A 19,049-nucleotide genomic window follows, 5' to 3' on the forward strand; every position below is an offset into this window, starting at 1 on the left:
GTGTGCCACGTTTCTTGTTTGACACGCCATGCTTGTAAGCTCACACCCTACGGGATTCTCTCTCGACTCTACAGGGCTCAACTTGGCTAAGCCACCTGGCCTAGGGTGCCCAAAACAAACAAACAAAAAAACAATAAGTGACTGAGACATGCCACATCTGTGGGGTCACTCCTGAGACTAGACCCCTCCCTGCAGCTCTGTGGGGTCTTCTGGGAACCGGCAGCCCTAGGGAACCAGACCCCAGACAGCCCATCACACACTGGGACTGTAGGTTCAAAGCACTGATACACACCAAGTCCTGTTGTCACTGCCCCACCCATTCCACAGGCTCATGGAGCCCAGAGCACACTCAGTGAACATCAAGTCCCTGTCATCTCTGCTTCGATGGTATGGACTCGGAATGTCCCCCCAGACTCTCACACTGAAGTCTGGGCTCTCGATTGTGACTGTCACTGAAGGCACAGCCTGTGGGCTCAAGATTTAATGTATGTAACATAAGAAGCAGAAGAAGGGACTGCTAAACAAAGAGGAAGACCCAGGAAGGGGGCGGGGCACACAAGAGAGGGCCACAGGAGGATGAATGTGAGCAAAGTTCACGATGCAAAGATGTGTAAATGTCATAATGAAACCCGTCATTTAGCACAATGAATGCACACCGGTAATTTATTGTTCTGCCTTATGTATCTATTTTTAAACTTTAGAAATTACATTTATTGATTTATTTGCAGGAAGGGAGAGTTGGAGTGCGTGTGGAGGCCAGAGGACAACCGGTGGGGGTTGGTTCTCTCCTCCTGCCATGTGGATTCCAGGGATTGACCTCAGGTTGTCAGGCTTGGCCTTTACCTGCCGAGCCATCATACCAGCATGCACACATGCATGCACACACACGTAATAGTGCATGCCAGATATATGTATGTGTATATATGTATATATATATGTACGTGTATATATGTATGTACACTATATGATATATATATATATATATATATATATATATATATATATATATGAGATAATTAAGATTAAACAAGGCCTGAATCCAGGACCCTAAGCAATAGGATTGTCATACTTAATAACTGTGGTAGTTTGAATAAGAATAGTCCTCATAGGCTCATACCTTTGAATTCTTAGTCACGAGGGAGTGAGTGGCACTATTTGAAAAGATTATAAGGATTAGGAGGTGTGGCCTTGGTAAAGAAAGCGTGTCACTGGTTGCGGGGGTGGGGGGGGGGTGGGGCAGAGTTTTGAGGTTTGAAAAGCCCACACTAGGATCAATGTCTCACTCCCTGCCTGCAGGTTGGCATATAGAACTCTCAGCTATTTCTCTAATGCCACGTCCCCTGCCATGATAACGGGCTGACCCTCTGAAACTGTAAGCAAGCTCCCAATTAAATGCTTTCTTTCATACAAGTTGCCTTGGTCGTGGTGTCTCTTCACAGCAGTGTAACAGAAGTTGGTACCAGGCACTGTGGTATTGCTAAGACAGGCCCGGCCATGCTGTTTGTGGGAGGAATGTGGGGGAGTTTGGGACTTTGGACTAGAAAAGTGGTTGGACGCTTTGAGGCGGCCTGATGAGCCATTCTGGTAGGAGCATCGAAGACAGTGCTGAGGGCAATTTGAACTGTGAGGGTCAGCTGAAGATGTTTCCAAGGGGGAGAATATTAGTGAGTGGCCTAGAGACCAATACTGTGACAGACTGTGGCTGTGAAACAATGTGACTACTTTTAGTCCCTGTCCTAAAAATTGGCCTGAGGCTAAACTGAAGAGCTTTTGGGGTTGATGGTGTTGAGAGATCTAGCAGATCTCTAATGAAAAGGAGCAAACTGGGTAACAGAAAATACAAAGTGGACGGTTTGAGGAGAAAAGGAACGGAGGAAGTGTATCCTGTGGAAGGCAAGACCAGTGCTCAAGGAGATTTAAACAAAACAAATAAACTGCCTGACTCTCAAAATTAAAGGGAATAGTGACCTCAAGGAGAGAAGAGAGAGGGGGGGGGGAAGGGAGGGAGGGAGGGAGGGGGAGAGGGAGAGGGAGGGAGAGAGAGGGCGAGTGCTTACTTCTGGTACCAATTTCTGTCTTGGTCAGGGTTACTATTGCTGTGATGAGACACCACGACCAAAATCAACTTGGGAGGAAAGAGTTTATTTGGCTTACATTTCTACATCACTGTTCATCAGGACAGGAAATCAAAGAAGGCAGGACCCTGGGGGCAGGAGCTGACGCAGAGGCCATGAAGGGGTGCTGCGTACTGGCTTGCTCCCCATGACTTGCTCAGCCTGCTTTCTTACAGAACCCAGGACCACCATCCCAAGGATGGCCCCACCCACAGTGGGGTGGCCCTCCCCCATCCATCACTAATTAAATAATACTGTACAGGTTTGTCCACAGCCTGATCTTATGGAGACATTTTCTCAACTGAAGCTACCTCCTCTTTGATGACGCTAGCTTGTGTCAAGTTGACACAAAACTAGCCAGCACGGAAACACGGGCCAGACATGAGAGTTTTGTCTTTTTCCACATGCCTTCCTTCTCCTCTGCAAACCCTTGCCTATCTGTTTGAAAGATCATACAAGGACATAGTGAGAAAGTGGCCATCTGTAAACTTGGAACAAAACTCTCCGGAAACAGCCAGGCTTTGATGTTGAAGATCCGGAAGTGGGAGACTATTACCTGTGACCTGCATCTGCACCCCACCCCACTTGCTATAGTAGGCCCAGTTGATGAGTACCCCACAAACCTCTCAGTGGCCATGTGCGTGTTGGCTGAATGGAGACATAGACTTGGGAACTTGGGGCTCACTCCTGTGAAGGGATTTGTTTCTACCCATAGCTCCGACTCCTCCCTTGTCTCAGCCGCCACCATCCACCCCCGGCCTGCTGAGCAGGGCCCCAAATGTTCCATGTTCAGTGGTGTCTCCTGTCTCCACCTGCTTGTTCCTGTTTGTCATTGTCCCGGAGACTCCTCTGCCTCTCCTGACACTAGGTGGGCATGTGCTGGCAGGCAGGATTCGAGAGAGATGGTGGGTGGTGGTCATTGTCTGGACAACAAGGCAGGAAGCCACCTTGTCTTGGACTTGGCCAATTTCCATCCTGGTTGGTCCACACTGGGTCTCCAGGAAGAATGAAAGAAAAGAGTGACTAACACACACACACACACACACACACACACACACACACACACACCACCACCACCACCACCATTTCCTCCTCATCTCTGGAGTGTGGTCTCGGCAACACAACAGAGTGGGGGATATAGCCATAGACTCCTGGCCCCACCTTCCACAGGGAGGAGAGCTGGCAGATGTTATATCTTAGTTGTGAAGTGATCCCCGAAGACTCAGTGTTGGAGGCTTGGTCCCCCTACCTGGTAGTACTATTTTGGGCAGTTCTGCTAGGCAGAACATAGCTGGAGGAAAGAAGTCACAGAACGGTGCTACTAGTCTCTGAGAGTCTCTTGTCCCTGGCTACTTCCTGTCTCTCACTTGCCACTTCCTGTCAGCCGTGAAGTGAAGAAGTTTCCTCTTCCACATGGGCCCTGCCTCATGATGGCTATACAAGTGCATAGCACTAAGTATCCACGCTGAATCCAAGAGCCCATGAACCGTGAAAATGTTCCTCCCTTAAGCTGTTAGTGTCACGTACTTTGTTCCCAGCGAGGAACAGGGCACCAGGAGGGAGAGATCTAAGCTTTTGACCAACACTCACTCAGCCTCCATTAGTCCCATGTAAATACTTGGGTTCACAGTGACATCACCAGGCATGTCTGTAATTCTGCTCTGACTCCAGGGTCCTGGCAAGCCAGGGGACCTTGGTACTGCCTTGGGGACAGAGCAAGAAAGGATCTCTACCCAGTCTTGAGCTGCTTGCCCCTTCATAGCTCACTCTCTTCATGTCCAATGATCTATTTGTTTGATTACCTCTACTTATCTTAGTGCCATAAATAGTTCTAGAAACTGGGACCACCCTACTTGGGTGGGGGAGGATGTGACACCTGAAGGCAGAATCCAAGGCTGCATGTGATATGTCACCACACCACCCAGAAACAGATTAAGTCACGTTTTGTTCAATTCAAGCACTCTGCCTCAGACTCATTGGTAGCTCACAGCAAGGATAATGTCCTTTGGGAAGAAAGGAGAATGTCCTTCAGAGAAACCAGTGGCTCTCCAGAATGGCAGAAACTTAAACACAGCGAGAGAAATCACAGCACTATCTCCCTGCGGAGAGAGGCCATCCATTCATTCTATGGTGCAGGGCTTCGTAGATGTGTGCGAGTGTGCGTGTGTACACAGCACACACTCCAAATTAAAAGCCGAGAGGGCAGGCCTTCTGAGTTATAGGCTGTTTATTTGGGATCAAGCTGTTTTCTCGCATGGCTGACTCAATATGGCTGGCTCCAGGGTGAGTGGCCTCTGAGAGTTAATTACTTAAAGATGGTTAATCATCCCCTGGGTGATCCTGAGGAGGTATATGCAAATGAGTGCTAATTACGACGCAGCAGTACAGCTATTTGCCCCGCATCTGATGCCACTCAGGTCCTGTGCTGGATGCTCGTCCTGTATCTTCATGGATGCTACGAGGGAGGCATTTTCAAACACACAAGGCAACCCAAGTTCAGAGACACTGCCTGTCTTGACCAAGGTCATGGTTAAGAATTGCTGGAACGCCATCAAGCCCAGGTGGTCTGACCTAAAACCAGCTGCTTTTAGCTGTCTTTGGTTGCTGGGCTAAAATTAACTCCCAAGATAGCTTGAAGCTTAGGGGCTTGGTTGACCCCATCAGCTAGGAAAGACCCTTAGCCAAGGAGGAAAGTTGAGCTCATGAGATTTACGGATGTGTTAGACCTTGTGCCACACTTTCAAAGGTGACACTTTTAGAACAAGTGAACAAAGCTCACGGAAATGAGAGAATGACTTTGGTGACCCCCACTGGCACGACAACCTAGTCACGACCCTCGACACCCATAAACTCAACCCCTAACCTGCCACTCAAGACATTTGGGATGAGCTCCAAACCTCTAATGCTCGCTTATCAAGAATCATTCTGCCCGCCCCCCCCCCGTACCCCCTCCCCCACATATTGCATCACCTCTTACCTGCCAGCCTGCAGCACCCCGGAAATGCTGAAGAGCCCAAAGTCCGTGATGACCACTTTGCCGTTGTCGTAGAAGACGTTCTTCGACTTGAGGTCTTTGTGAAGGATGCCCTTGGCATGGAGGTAACCCATGCCCTGTAAGAGATGAGGAGACGGGGACTCATTAGAGGCAAACCCAGCGCTTCATCATCACCCTCCCTTGGATCCTCAATGGTGACAGACTGTAGGGTCCACCCATGTAGCATATGTGAGTCACAGTCCGCCACCACCCTCAGACCCCTACAAAGCCATCTCCATGGAAACACTCCGCTTCCTGGAGAAAAGAGGAAGGCAAATGTCCTGGGGTGGGGTGGGGAGGAAGTGGGGACACCATAAACAATGAAGATGCCAGAGAAAGGAGTCCCATCAGCCATGTCCCCTCATTTCCCTCTGAAACGGGGCCTGGCTCCCTCTGTGGCTCAGCCCACAGCCCTGAAGAATGACCTGAGATACTCAGGGGACCTTCCCGAGCCCCACACCAGGGACATGAGGGACATCTATTGGTGATCTACCTCAAGGGCGAACATTCAGAGAGTTTTCACTTATTTTTGCCTTGGTGAGCACTTTACCACACGGGTTCTCTGACAGCTCATTCCTAACACATCTGATGGAAGCTGAAAGCCTGAGTCGCCCACCGGTAAGGCCCCTGTCGGGAGACTCAGGATGTGTTATCTGATCTCATCTGAAGCAACATCCAACAACTCGATGGTCCTCTGGCCATAGAGACAAGATGACTGGGTACTTGGGGGACTTCTAGGACTCTGGTATAACAGTTCCTAATGGTGATGGTTTGAATCTGAAATGTACCCCCTGGGTGCATTTTTTTCTTTTAAAGGCTTGGCATCTAACCGGCGACACTATTTTAGAAGGTTCCTGGGAGGTGGAGCCTACTGGACCTTCTGGAGAATGTTATCCCTGTCCATTTCTTGTCTCATTTTCTGCCTCCTGGTCTACTGTGATGTGGACCATCTCTTTCCTGTATCCTATTATCATGAACTGCGATGCTATGTCCCACCTTTCTCATGACAGCAATCTGAAGCCATGAGCCAAAAATAAATCTTGTCTCCCTTAATGCTTCTATCAGAGTGGGCCAGAAGTAACAACTCTACCACACAAGAGAACTGAGTGGCTTGCCTGTACCCACTGGCCCTTCCCTGTACCCAGGTATCATGTCGCTGAAATGCCAGCCAGAAAACAAATTTGGGACAATATTCCTAAGGGCTGGTGTTATTCAGACTAAATCTAATGTCTTTGAGGTCCAGACTGGTGGCCTAAACCCAGACCCTGGGTCTTAGGATCCTGGAAGGGACTGCCAGGTGGGGAGGGGGTGGGTTGTGTGTGAGTCTTTCTAAGTCCAGGTAGGCAGCCCAGAAGTCATGGTACCTTCACAATTTCTTGTGCGATCTGCCTGGTCTTGTTGACATCTAGGACAATCTTGGCGTCCCTCACCACAGAGTAGAGTGTCCGTCCCTTACAGAGGCTGCAAGGTAAAAGAACAAGGTCACTTGGGAAAACGACTGGCAGTGGTGAGGATGAGCCATGAACAGCTGCGTGGATGTGTCACCATGATGCCCATGTGACACTAACAGGCCTCGCACTGAACCTGAGGGCTGATCCTGGGGTGACAATCCGCAAAGAAGCCTTTGTAGATTCTTTAAGGATGCCCGGTACTTTCTGCCAGATAGGCACCGGCAAGCCCCAGCCAGGTCCATTCGTGTCTGTGGTCGTTTGAGTAAGAATGGCCCCTCCTGCACTTGAATAGGCAGCCACCAGAAAGTAGAACTCTTTGAAAGCATTAGAAGGATTAGGGGGTGTGGCCTTGTTGGAAGCGCACCTCTGGAGGCCTGCTTTGAGGTTTCAAAAGCCCACGTCAGGCCCTGCCCACCTTACTCCTCCTCTGCCTGTGGATCAGAATGTAGCTTGGAGCTACCACTCCGGTGCCCACCCGCATGCCACAGTCCTCCCCCCATGGCCTCTAAAGCTATAAGCAAGCTCCCAATGAAATGCTTCCTCTTATAATGGTTGCCTTGGTCATGGGGTCTCTTTATAGCAATAGAACAGTGACCAAGACAAGACAAAAGGCCCTGCTTTCTTTGCCTGTATGTGTGTGTACATACAGTGCACGCGTGTTCATGGGTGTGCAGGCAGGTGTATGTGTGTAGACAGGTGAACATGTACCTGTATACACAGGCATATGGAGGCCAGGTGACAACTCTGGCTGTCATCTCTCAGGTGCCAACCACTTTGTTGTTGTTGTTTGGGGTTTGTTTGTTTGTTTGTTTTGAGATAGGACCTAACAGAGTTTTCAACACACCAAGTAGGCTAGACTGGCTGGTTCGTGAGTCCCAGGGATCCGCCATTTCTGCCTCCCTAGCACTGACTGGGATTATGCATATATATATATATATATATATATATATATATATATATATATTTTTTTTTTTTTTTTTTTTTTTTTACATGGGTTCCAGGAGATAGAGCTCAGCCCCTCATGCTTATAAGGCCAGCATGGACCAAATGCATCCCGCCTCCAGGCCCCTACCCGACCCTTTCGGAGTCAGACTATCGTTATACAGCTGAGGCTGGCCTCCATCTCACGGTTCTCCTGCTGCAGCCTCCTGGCTGCTGGGATTACAGGCCTGTACCACCCACCATGCCTGGCTCCCATCCAGCATCTCAAGGAAAGGCTCTCACAAACCAATAACTCTGGTCCCTCACAGCACTCAGCCTGCACTGTCTGCCGTCTGTCCCCGCTGGGAGTCCCTGGGTGGGGACAGGAGGAATAAAGCTGTGGCTGCTGTGAGCTGAGCATCGTCAGCACCCTGCATTTAGTCTTTTCACTGGGGGCGGGGGTGGGGGGGTGTCTCTAGGAACAATGCCACCCAATCTAGACAGGTGTCTAGACGGAGGGTGCCACAACCTGTGAACAGCCTCGTTGCGTTTCTTTCAGGGACTGGTAGTTTAAGATGAATGACAGGATGAAAGAGGACATTGTGCGGTGGGCGGCAGCACCTTTTCACTCCGGCAGCCTGTCTGCTTCTCCAGCTCACCCTCCCCAGTGTTGTAAAGAGTCCGCCAAAGGAAGGAGTGAATGAGTGAACGAATTGGGCGAATGAGTGAATTCTGTATCCGGTAGAGCCTCCCCAGTGCCCAGAAGGCAGCAGTACACTGAAAGAAGGTATGGAAGCCATTATGATAGTTAATTTTCCATCTCTATACAATTAACAGCTTGAATGCATTTATTTCTTTTAATTCACAGCTTTATTGCTAATGCGCTCTGGGCGTGACAGTTCCTCTTCTGGTGTTTGCTCGGCCTTTGTTTCACGCTGGACTTGCCTGGAATGGTTTGTATTCCTGGGGTAGAAGTGAGATTCCTGGTATCTGAGAGAATCCCAGTTCAAATCCCAGCCCTGTGTCTTGCTTACTGTAAAGCCTTGGGATGGGTTGCCGGGTGTCTCTGGGCTGTAGCTTTCTCATCTATCAGAGCAAACTTGCCTTGTAGATTAATAGAAGGACTAAATGAGGCAGAGCAGAATCCAGCCTGGTGTCTGTCATCTGAAGGGAAGTCCAGCCCACTTTTAGGGGACAAAAGTCAGACCCTATGGAGTTAGGGCACCTGATCTGCTGCACAGTGGCACATGACCCTGGGTACAGGTAAGTTAGCTTCTCCATCATAAAGTGGAGGTGACACTCCCGGCCTCACCACAACTCAGGTGTGTAAAAATGCAGGCACTTTTCCCTGCACAAGGCAGAGTAGGCCCTCATGGCCTTTACGATCAATAAAATGGTGAACAGACACATGTGCAAGTGGAGAAATTACATGTTTAAGTGGATAAATGACATGTTTAGCTGTGCATCCCTTCTGCCCGCTCATCTATTTACCATCCTATCCCTCCAGCACGTCCATCTGTCTTGTCTGTCCATCCGTCCATCCACCCACCGCCCCATCATGCTGCCTAGAACCATGATCTTCGGCGAAGGCTCACTTTTTCACCTGGCCAGGGTTAGGCTCCAAGAGCAGCTGACTCACAGCCAGTCTGATTCACCTGACCAAGGTCACCCAGCACCTTGGCAGGAGGCAGTCTACAATGACTCAAGGCCCTGCCTTTGCAGGCACAGCGGCAAGTTTGCCGAGCCTCTGCAGCAGAGGTGGAGGGAGGGCTGGCTGAGCAGCCAATTTTGCTCTGTTGACATTTAAGTATCAGAGATGGAAGACCGTGGGTGGATGCACTCCCTTGGATACCTCGTTCTCGAGCGGCCACCTACACTCACTACAGACCAGAGCGCTCCCTGCTGCACACAGAAGAGCGAATAATTGCACCAGGCTCCAAGACGCCCAGCATCTACGGCTCAGGGTGACCGCGGGAAGGCCCCATCTCTGTTCATATTCCTTCTCGGCTACCGCTGACAGTGGCTGCTTCCTGTCTTTAGTATTCTACATTATCTGGGGCTGCAGCCGGAGTGGACCCTGGTGCAGCCAGGATTTGGCGCATCTACGAATGCCAAATATGCAGATAGCCCATGGCCAACAGACAGACAATCCCCACAGACATGTCCACAGGCTATCCTGACACTGGCAATCCCTCATTGCGACTCTGCCCGGGTGACTCTAAGTGGTAGCAAGTTGATGGTTAAAAAAAAATAACCGCCAACGGCACACATGTCTTGGCCAGTGTGCCCAATGCTGCCAAGAACATGGCTGTGCAGATGTCTCTCCTTCATTCATAGCTGGCAATGGGACCCAGGGTCCTTGGATGACACTTATGCTCCAGGAGCCCACTGCTCGCACCATAGCATCTTCTTCAGAGACGCTGGTACACACAGATCTTCAGTAAGTGTCAGCTATGGCATCTTTACCACCGTCATCTGAGGCAATGAAGATTAATGGCGCGTGCTCTGCTTTGGAGCAGTTAGTCTGGGAGGTCAGGAGAAGATGCTCCAGTGGCTCTTGGGCTTAACTGATTCTTCTTTAGTTTCTGAGGCAGTATGTGTACATGCATGTGCACACATGTGCATGTATGTATCTACGCACACCCCTCTTGGTATCTCTCTGAGTAGCAAATAGTTCTCTAAAAAGAGGCACAAGACTAGGTTTTGCCTTCTCTACAGGCCACCCGACCTCTCCCAGCCTGGCCTCTGGTCTCCGCCCCAGGGGCAACCTGGAACTTTTAACCCAAGAAGTGCAGCAAGCTTTATAACACAGATGGCCCTGGAGTGGAAAATCTGTGTTGTGAGCCAGGCCGCCTTGTGCTTGTCAGGAATGAGTCGAGCCCACCCAGCAGGGTCAGCATTTAAGGGTCTCTGTTCAAACGGTCTCACCTGACTTAGGCAGTAGCCACGAAACAGATTCATCTCTGCTTTCTATACCTGTCTCCTCCCTCGCCAGCAAGTCCAACAGTCACAGAGCAGGTGTGAATGATGGGGGAGGTTAGGACAATGCTGGTCTTTTTGGGGGGAGCGGCAGCCACCTCTCAAAGCTGACACAATGATCCCCCCAAACCAGTGTCCCGCTGAGTGCCATCCATGGCGCAAAAGGGCACAGCAGAACTGATTCAAGGTGAGGTTGATGGGACGATTCCTGATCATCTGGTGGCCTCAATGGGAAGAGAATGGACAAGCAGAGGCAGCTCTGACAGGGGAGCAGGCCAGAGCCACGCATCACGAATCTAGACCGCCAGTACTGGCTCAGAAGATGCTGGAAGGCAACTGCAGGGCAAGAAGCCAGAGAGGCAGGGAGAGGATCCTTCCCAGGAGCCCCTAGGAAAACACAGCCCAGCCCACACTGGGATTTTGAGTCAGAGAGTCCCATTTGGATATCTGACTTCCAAAATGTTTTTTTTTTTATTCTTTTAAACACTAAGTTTCCAACTACTCATCACAGCAGTTGTGAGGCACTAATGCAGTGAGCAGTTAGTGCTGATTTGTGATACCAAAGCAAGACCATGTCGGCAGTCTCTGGCCAGGGCGTGGAGTGCTTGAATGGTAACTCCGAGTCATTGATAAAAATTATTACCACGGGGGCTAAGGATATGACTCAGGAGGCAGAGTTTGCCTTGCGGAAGAGGCCTCTCTGGGCAGGGTTAGGCTTGGCTCAGGGAAGAAGTCAGGCATGGAAGAAATCTGGGAGAGAGAGTCCCAGCTGCTGGGCCAGCCAGCGCAAAGGCCCCCAGACAGGACAGCATACAGCATGCTTGAGTAAACCCAGTCAAGGCCGGACTCCAGAGAGCTTTGTCCTCCCACTGTTTGACTTTTCTCCAAGCCATAGCTAGGTGCAAACAGTCCCAGGTTCTGATTTCCTTGAGTTCCCAAGGCAGTTGGCTTTTTTTTTTTTTTAAATCAATTGTTATTTTTAAAGCACTCCGGCTGTCAGGGCGATTTACAAATGTCTGCTGTTCACTCGGCTCAGCATCTCTCCTCAACTTTGCAACATTCGAGTCCCCACTTAATTGTCCCATGCTCTCCCATGCTCTTTCTCACCCCTCCTCCCGGAGGTAATAAATCATATTCCGAGCGACAAGTTGCACACCCCATCAAATTCTGGCCTCAGGCAATCTTCGACTTCCAAGTCCTCCATGAATCTAACACTGAAGATATTAAACCTTGGGACTCTGGGGAGTTCATATATATATATATATATATATATATATATATATATTTTTTTTTTCTTTAAAAGTTGCCAGGTTAGCTGTTTATAAAAATGGGAAGTGCCAGAGATCTGTCACCTTCTTAACCCAGCATGTTCCTAGGAAATAAAGAATTACGGAGTTACATTAAGGGAACACTTGGTTGGGGTAGGCTCATGGACAAGCTGGGCAAGAAAAATGGTGTCGAAGTGAGCTGAGGCTAGATCCGAGGAGACAGGGCCTTGGCCTTGGCCTTGGCCTTGGCCTTGGGGCCAAGTGTAGGGGCCAGATGTTGTGAGGCATTAAAGCACACGGAGCCAGAGACTTATGGTACGTATCAGTCTCGATCACTCTCCACCTTATGTCCTGAGGCATGGCTGCTCACTGACCTGGCTAGCCAATGGGCTGCAGGGATCCCCGGTCTCTGCCTACCCGGCATTGGAGGTCGAGGCATGCACATGATTTTCACGCAGCTCCTATGGATCTTGGGTCCTTCCGCTTGTGTGGCAAGCACTGTATCCTCTGGGCCATCGCCCCAAGCCTGGAACTTGCCATTTGATAACTCACGGCTGCCTCCTTCCTCCTGTCAAACTCTGGCCTGAGTTCCAAGCAACTTTCATTAGCTAAATCAACTCATCTAATCCTGCGTCTTACATGCGTGGGAGCAGAAGCACATGTGCGTACACGCATGTAGAGGCTGCAGGTAACTCCTGGTGTTGTTCCTCACAATTATCCACTTTACCTCATCTTTAAATTATTTTATTTTTGCATTCTTTTTCTTCTCTTCCTCCCTGCCCTCCCTCCTTCGCTCCCTCCCTCCCTTCCTTATTCCCTCCCTCCCTTCCTTGCTTTGAGACTTGGTTTCCCTTGCTTTCTGAGGTGCTATGACTGAGGAAACTGAGGCAGCAAGCCCACCTAGTTCAGAGCACACACTTCAGGAGGAGAAGCCATGATGAAATCGTCCTGAGTTTCCAGGGTGTGAGATCTCAAGCAAACTATCAGAAATCTCTGTGAACTGGGGGTGGGGGTGGAACACACCTGCACCACAGTCACTTTCCGTGCCGCTCCGCTGAGGTGCAGGGACGCGCCAGTTGTTGACTGAGGGCGGGAAGTGCTTGCTCAGTGTGAACACCCTTTCCTCGGCACTCACTGGAGATGGAATGTGATAAAGTGACAGTCTCCGTTATTTGGAGGCTTCTTTGACAGGCCACAGAACTGAGAGTTTCTGCTGCACCCCTGCTTTAAAGAGCATCACCTTGGGAACCCAGTTCTTCCACTGGGCTCAGGGGAGATGACCTTCCTGTGGTAGTTACTGCCCCAGCCACTGCGACAACCACAGACGTGAAGCGCCTTGAACCGGAAGTGGCCGTTGCCTTCTACGCCTGTCTCTCTTATCTGTCCCCCCCCCCAACCCCCCCCCCCAAGCCACAAGGTCCTGTGCCCATCAGGGCTGGGAGAGCGGGGTGTAACACCAGACTCTGTCTTAGCATGGGATCTGCCTCATGAACTGAGCACAGGGATGCTTCCTGTCCCCCGCCCCATCAGGTGCCACAGATGACAAAGGACCAAACAGAGGCTGACTCGGTGGCCTCGCAAGGCTGGATACCGAAACCCCACGAGCACCTGTTGTTGGCCAGTCACACTTCTTTTCCATCTCAACAGTAAACTGAACTGCTGTTTAAAAAAAAAAAAGTATACATCTCTCACCTAATTTATATGCATTGAAAAGCCACAAAGAGGACGGATCGCAGGGTATTGGCGGAGTTATCTCCGAGTGCTGGGACCTAGGGCTTTACACGTTTCCCCTCTGCTTATCTCTCCTTTCTAATTTCTCTCCAATAAACTCATGTTACTTTTGTAAAATGAGAAAAAAGGGGGGAAAGGAGGAGGGAGGGGGGGGAAGGGGAGAGGGGGGTGGAGTAACTCTGAGTCAGATGGAAGTGAAGCCAGACACGTGGGTTTATTCTGCAGCAAGGCTGGAAAACAGTGAGATGATGGGAAATGGGGGCTCAGAGCACAGAGCCCTGCCTGAGCCGAGCCCCTGCTCCCGGCCGCTCAGGCGTGTCTGCTGTTCCTATCTGCTGAGCTGCTTTTGCAAATGCCGGGCACACGGTAAACACGCAGTGCATCCCAGAAAGCCAAACAGTGTGTCTTCCCTGGAAAAGTTCAGTCCCTAATGAAAATGACAGGCATAGCTCTGTGTGTGTGTGTGTGTGTGTGTGTGTGTGTCTGTCTGTCTGTCTGTCTGTCTGTCTGTCTGTGTTCATGAGTGTCTATGTGTGTGTTTATGTATTTATGTATGTGTGCATGTATATATGTATGTGTGTATGGTGTATATATACATATGCGTGTGTCTGTGTGTTGTGTGTATGTATATGTGTCTCTGTGTGTATATATGTGTGTTTATTTGAGTATGTATGAGTGTGTATGTATGCATGTATATGTGATTATATGCAAGTATGTGTATATATGTATATTATATTGTATGGTGTGCGTGTGTCTCTGTGTGTGTGTGTGTGTGTATGTGATTACAGGCTGAACTCAGTTTCTTATGCATGCTAGGCATGCGTTCTGACATTGAGCTACATCCCCAGCCCCTATTATTATTAATTTTTAATTTAAAAAATTAAATTTATTATGTGTGTGTGATACACACTATAGCATGCATGCATGTGGAGGTGAGAGGGGCAAATTACTTACTCGGGATCCTTCAGCATTAGGACAGGGGCCAGAGACTGGGCCCACTTTGCCCAGAGCCCCCTGGCCCTCTGCTCACACTGTTCCAGGCCAGTGGTGTACAGGGGGCTTGGAAAAGTGAAGACACTGGGACCTGTTAGGAACTGCCAACCCAGCCTGAGGGGCGTATCTTTCTCAGCGCCTGCTTTTGTAGGCCAGTGGTGCTTATATCTTTAATACTTGAAAATGATACAAAAGGTAGATATTTTGTGACAATCAGGTGAGATTCAAGTGTCTTTTGTCCTTAACAAAGTCCAGATCACAATCACACAGGACTCTCGGGTGTCTATGGTTGCTTCCATGCAATGGTGACAAAGTTACACTGACGCAGCAAAAACTATGACAAAACTCTGTGCTGCCTGTCATTCACTGGAAAGAATTGTGACCATCCCCCTTCCTCCCATCTCTCTCTCCCTCTCTCTCTCTCTCTCTCTCTCTCTCTCTCTCAGAAATGATGCTCTGAGGATGAGGAATGTGAGCGCTTTCTAGTTTCTGTGACTGTGATAAAATGCTCTAAGCAAAAGCATTTAGTAGATGAAAGGGTTTATTCATATTACACTTCCAGATCACAGTGTGCCACTGAGGAGAGACAGGGCAGGAACTCAAACATGAACCTGAAGGCAGGCCTGTTGCCTTTTCTAGTCAGCACTGACCACACGTGGGACCCTCACTGAGAAGTGCAGCAGGAACCATTGAGGATGCTTCTTGCTGACTTGCTCATAGGCTCAGCTAGCTTCCTTATACAGCCCGTGCCCACTTGCCTAGGGAATGGTGCCGCCCAGTATGCTGGGCACTCCCACACCTGTTAATAATTGAGACACCCCCACCCCCAGACATGAAAGCCTCAATCCAGCCTTCTTCTCACAGATGACTCTGGACTGTTGTTGAGTTAAAGCTCGCCCACTCTTCTCTGTAGCGAGGGAGGGTCAAGGCCCAATGGGTTTTCTATCCCTTTACTCCTTCATTCACTCAGCCACTCACACATCCATGCAAATGTTGGACTCCCACCCCGTAGAGCCCCTACCTTTCCCTGTCAGGCACCATGCTAGCCTTGGGGACATTGAGTCTGAGAGCAGACCGGATAGTGCATAAGATGGCCCACCAAGTGTCACGGTGCCACTGCGCTTAGGGTGAGACTGAGCTCTGAGGGAGGAAGGAGCAGAGAGGGGCCAGTGCAGAAAATCCAGATAAAGAACCGACATTCCACGGCTGCCCATGGCCACCCAGCCAGATAGGAACACACAACTCAAGTTTACATCTCCTGCTTCCCCGACCTCTGCCATCCCCTGCCCTGAACCCACACCACACTCACATGGAGCCTTCCTGGGGAGTAACTAGGCACAAAATAAGCTGGGTAAGTGTCCGTCAAAGAGAGGGAAAGCCAAAGTGGCCTTAAAAGGCTTTCCTTCCAGGTAACTGGCTTAGGTGGGGCCACAAGAGCCAAGCCACCCAGATGAAAAGGTGCAGGTGTGTCTGTGTTTGTTATTACTGCAGTTTTTGATAGTGTCCCCCAAATTATGTAAAGCCTTGTTCCCTCAGGTGGTGGTATTACGAGGTCTTGGGGACCTGTTAGAGGTATGGACTAGTGACTATTAGGGCATGTTATAATTAATATTGTCTGGACAGGGTCTAGAATTAACTAGAGAGAAGCCTCTGGGCATGCCTGCGTGGGAGTTCCTCGGTTGGGTTAACTGAGATGGGAGGGCACTTTAATGTGGTCAACCCCATTCACAGACTGGATCCTGAATTCAGTAATAAGGAGAAGGGTGAGCTGAGTACCAGCATCCACACCTCTCTACCTCCTGGACAGAGATGCAACTTGGAACTGAGGGCAAAAATAAAAACCTTCCTTCTTGTTTCTTTGTTTGTTTTTAGTTTTTGTTTTGTTTTGTTTTGTTTTTTTGTTTGTTTTGTTTTTTTGAGACAGGGTTTCTCTGTGTAGCCGTGGCTGTCCTGGACTCATTATGTAGACCAGGCTAGCCTTGAACTCACAGTGATCTGCCTGCTTTTGCCTCCCAAGTGCTAGGATTAAAGGCGTGTATCACCACCCCCAGCTTTTTTTTGGGGGGGGGGTTCTTTTTTTTTTTTTTAACCTTCCTTCTTTAGTTTGCTTTTATCTCAGGGTATTTTGTCACAGCATCGAGACAGGATGCGATAACTACCCCTGGTTTGTGCTCTTACCATACTACATGACACACTTGGCCTCATCAGAGGCCCAGACCAAGAGCTGCCCCATCTTGGACTTGAACCCAAACAAGCGTTTCTCTGTATTTTCCTAAGGATCCTGTGTTACAGTGATGCTAAGCTGACTACTATGCTTATGTTAGCATGTTCTCGCATGTCCGATGCAAAGATCTACCCACGCAGAGGTCCCTCATGTCCTTACATGTGTAGGTGTGTGCTCATGACTCGAGGCACGGATAGCTACACAGGATACCTTCATGGCAAGTCAAGAACTCTTACCTCTGGAGAATACTCTGTGTCCACACTGGCCCCCCAAAACAGTCCTTCGCAAACTAGAAGCCAAGGTCGCTGTTGGCAGCAGGGAGGTCGGAAGGTGGGAAGGCTGTCAACAGGTAGAGTGCCGAAGGAAGTGGGGCAGTGGGGTAGGAGTTATGGTGGCTGTCAATGGACAGAGTGCCGCTTTCTTACGGTTTCCAAATGTTTTCGATTTACATTTTACAATTCTATAAATGCACAAAAAGTCACTGAGCTATATAGTAAAGTGTACGTGCCAAATGAACAAAGTGTGGGATGTGAACGCTATATAGGTTGCTTAGTAAACCCAAGCAAAGGGAAGTCAGAAATCAAAGACTTGCTTCTTCCTCGTTGCATTTACTGAGACTCCCTGTGCTTGCGAAGGGGGCGTGGGCGGACATGGCGGGATAAGACATTGTCACAGCACTGTCAGAGCCGGAAGGGTCTCCCTGACACTGTGCAGGCTCTGTTCTGCTTCCTTCACAGCAAAGAACACCTCTGTTCTGTCTCTCAACGCTTTGGATGTAGATAGCAGAGGACCTAGAGGCTACAAGGGCTGGGATGGCAGAGCCATGCTGGATCTGGAGGGAAAACAAACTCACAACCCCAGTAGAAGTGGGAAAACATTGGGAGCCAGGGGAGCCAGGGGAGCATTCACGTTCAGGAGAAACAGAAAAGAGGGTGGAGAATAGACAGGGTTTCTCGGGGAAGGCAGTCCCAACTAAGGGACTTGGAATTTGGAGACGGGCACAGCCAGGTCCCAGACTCAGTGTTGAGTTTTGCTTTGTTTTGTTTTGTTATACCATAAGCATTTAGAAAAGTTACTTAAAACAAATGGTCACCTGGGAGGAGTTAGCTGGGAAACTCTTACATGGATGGAGCAGCACCAATCTCCACCAAGTCCTGTACCTTTCTCTCCGACTCTTCCAGGCTCCAGGCACTCAAAGCTGAGCCCTGTGACTTCCAGATTGGGGGAACCTTTAAAGCCCACCGCCTAACCTCCAGTCTGTTCTTCATTTTGTGTCACCAGGACTAGGGACAATCTGTGATGACAAGGTTACACAGACAAGAGCAACCACACGTGAAATGGCAGCTTCATGGTTGTTTGTCTTTGCAGCTGACACGGATCCTACCCTGACTAAAAGACAGGAAAAAGGCCAGAGATGATAGCTCAGCGTGTAAAGGCATTTGCTGTTGCGCCCAAATGAGCCAAGTTTAACCAGCGGGGACCCCAGCCCCGCCTACACTGTGGAAGGAGAGAACAGATCTCGATAGGTTGTCTTCTGACCTCCACACAGATACAAAAATAAAACAATAAATGTATTATCATTCTAATAGACATGCAAAGAGATCGGAACATAGAAAGCTCTCAGTAAATACTGGCTATGATAGTGGCTCAAAACACGAAGATAACTGAGGCCGTGCGAAACGGTGGAGAATGAACAGGAGCCAGGTCAACAACGATGCCGTGATTGGGTCAAGCTCTCTAAGAAGGATTGCTAGAGAAACTAAATCCCCTTGGCATGGGTTTGTATTTTTCCTGTTGTTTAAGAAACATGGTACCCTCCTCCCAATGCCCATAGGCATCTCCATCCTCGCAAAACCGGGCCACGGGGCGGCTCTGGAAGAACTGCAGGCAAATGGGAATCTCTTCTGCGTGGTGTGATTCAATTTCATGTTGGTTTTTTTTTTTTTTTTTTTGGTTAATAGCTTTCTCTAGCTTGTCCCAGATAGCAAGCCAGTCACAGTGGGGGTGTGCCCTCCCCTCGCCACCATTTAAAAACAGAAGATAAGTGTCCAGAGAGATTAGAGACAACCGGGTGCTGTGCCCCGAAAGACTGTCACGTCCCCACAAGCAAGATGAAAATACACTCCTTGTAATCCCTATTACGAATATTTCCATTACCCACCGAGCTTCACCTTGTTAATCTGTTTCCATCGAAAGTCCTGTCAGTCCCCCAAAACCCAATTTAGAAGATGCGGGGACAAAATGTAAGCTTTTGCCAATTTCTCAGGGACTTGAAATCACAAGTCAAGTTCATGCGGGCTTCCCCTTAAGCTCTCCACTCCAGGATGCTAAGAG

At 49.4% G+C, this 19,049-nt stretch overlaps 1 protein-coding gene across 3 annotated transcripts in view; it reads right to left on the reverse strand.

Annotated features, from left to right (window-relative positions):
• Positions 1–19,049, reverse strand: part of KSR2 (kinase suppressor of ras 2) — a gene marked incomplete at its 3' end in the record, with an annotated part of 339,518 nt that overhangs the window by 14,244 nt on the left and 306,225 nt on the right. For all 3 annotated transcript variants that reach the window (XM_084762599.1, XM_084762598.1, XM_084762600.1), the window contains exons 15-16: positions 6,513–6,609; positions 5,092–5,225 (exon numbers count right to left, since the gene is read on the reverse strand). In XM_084762599.1, coding sequence (XP_084618725.1) covers positions 5,092–5,225; positions 6,513–6,609 — 231 coding nt within the window. The remainder of the gene's footprint in view (positions 1–5,091; positions 5,226–6,512; positions 6,610–19,049) is intronic.

The sequence above is a fragment of the Acomys minous genome (genome assembly GCF_964271855.1).
Source record: "Acomys minous genome assembly, chromosome: 16".
Taxonomy (NCBI): Eukaryota; Metazoa; Chordata; class Mammalia; order Rodentia; family Muridae; genus Acomys; species Acomys minous.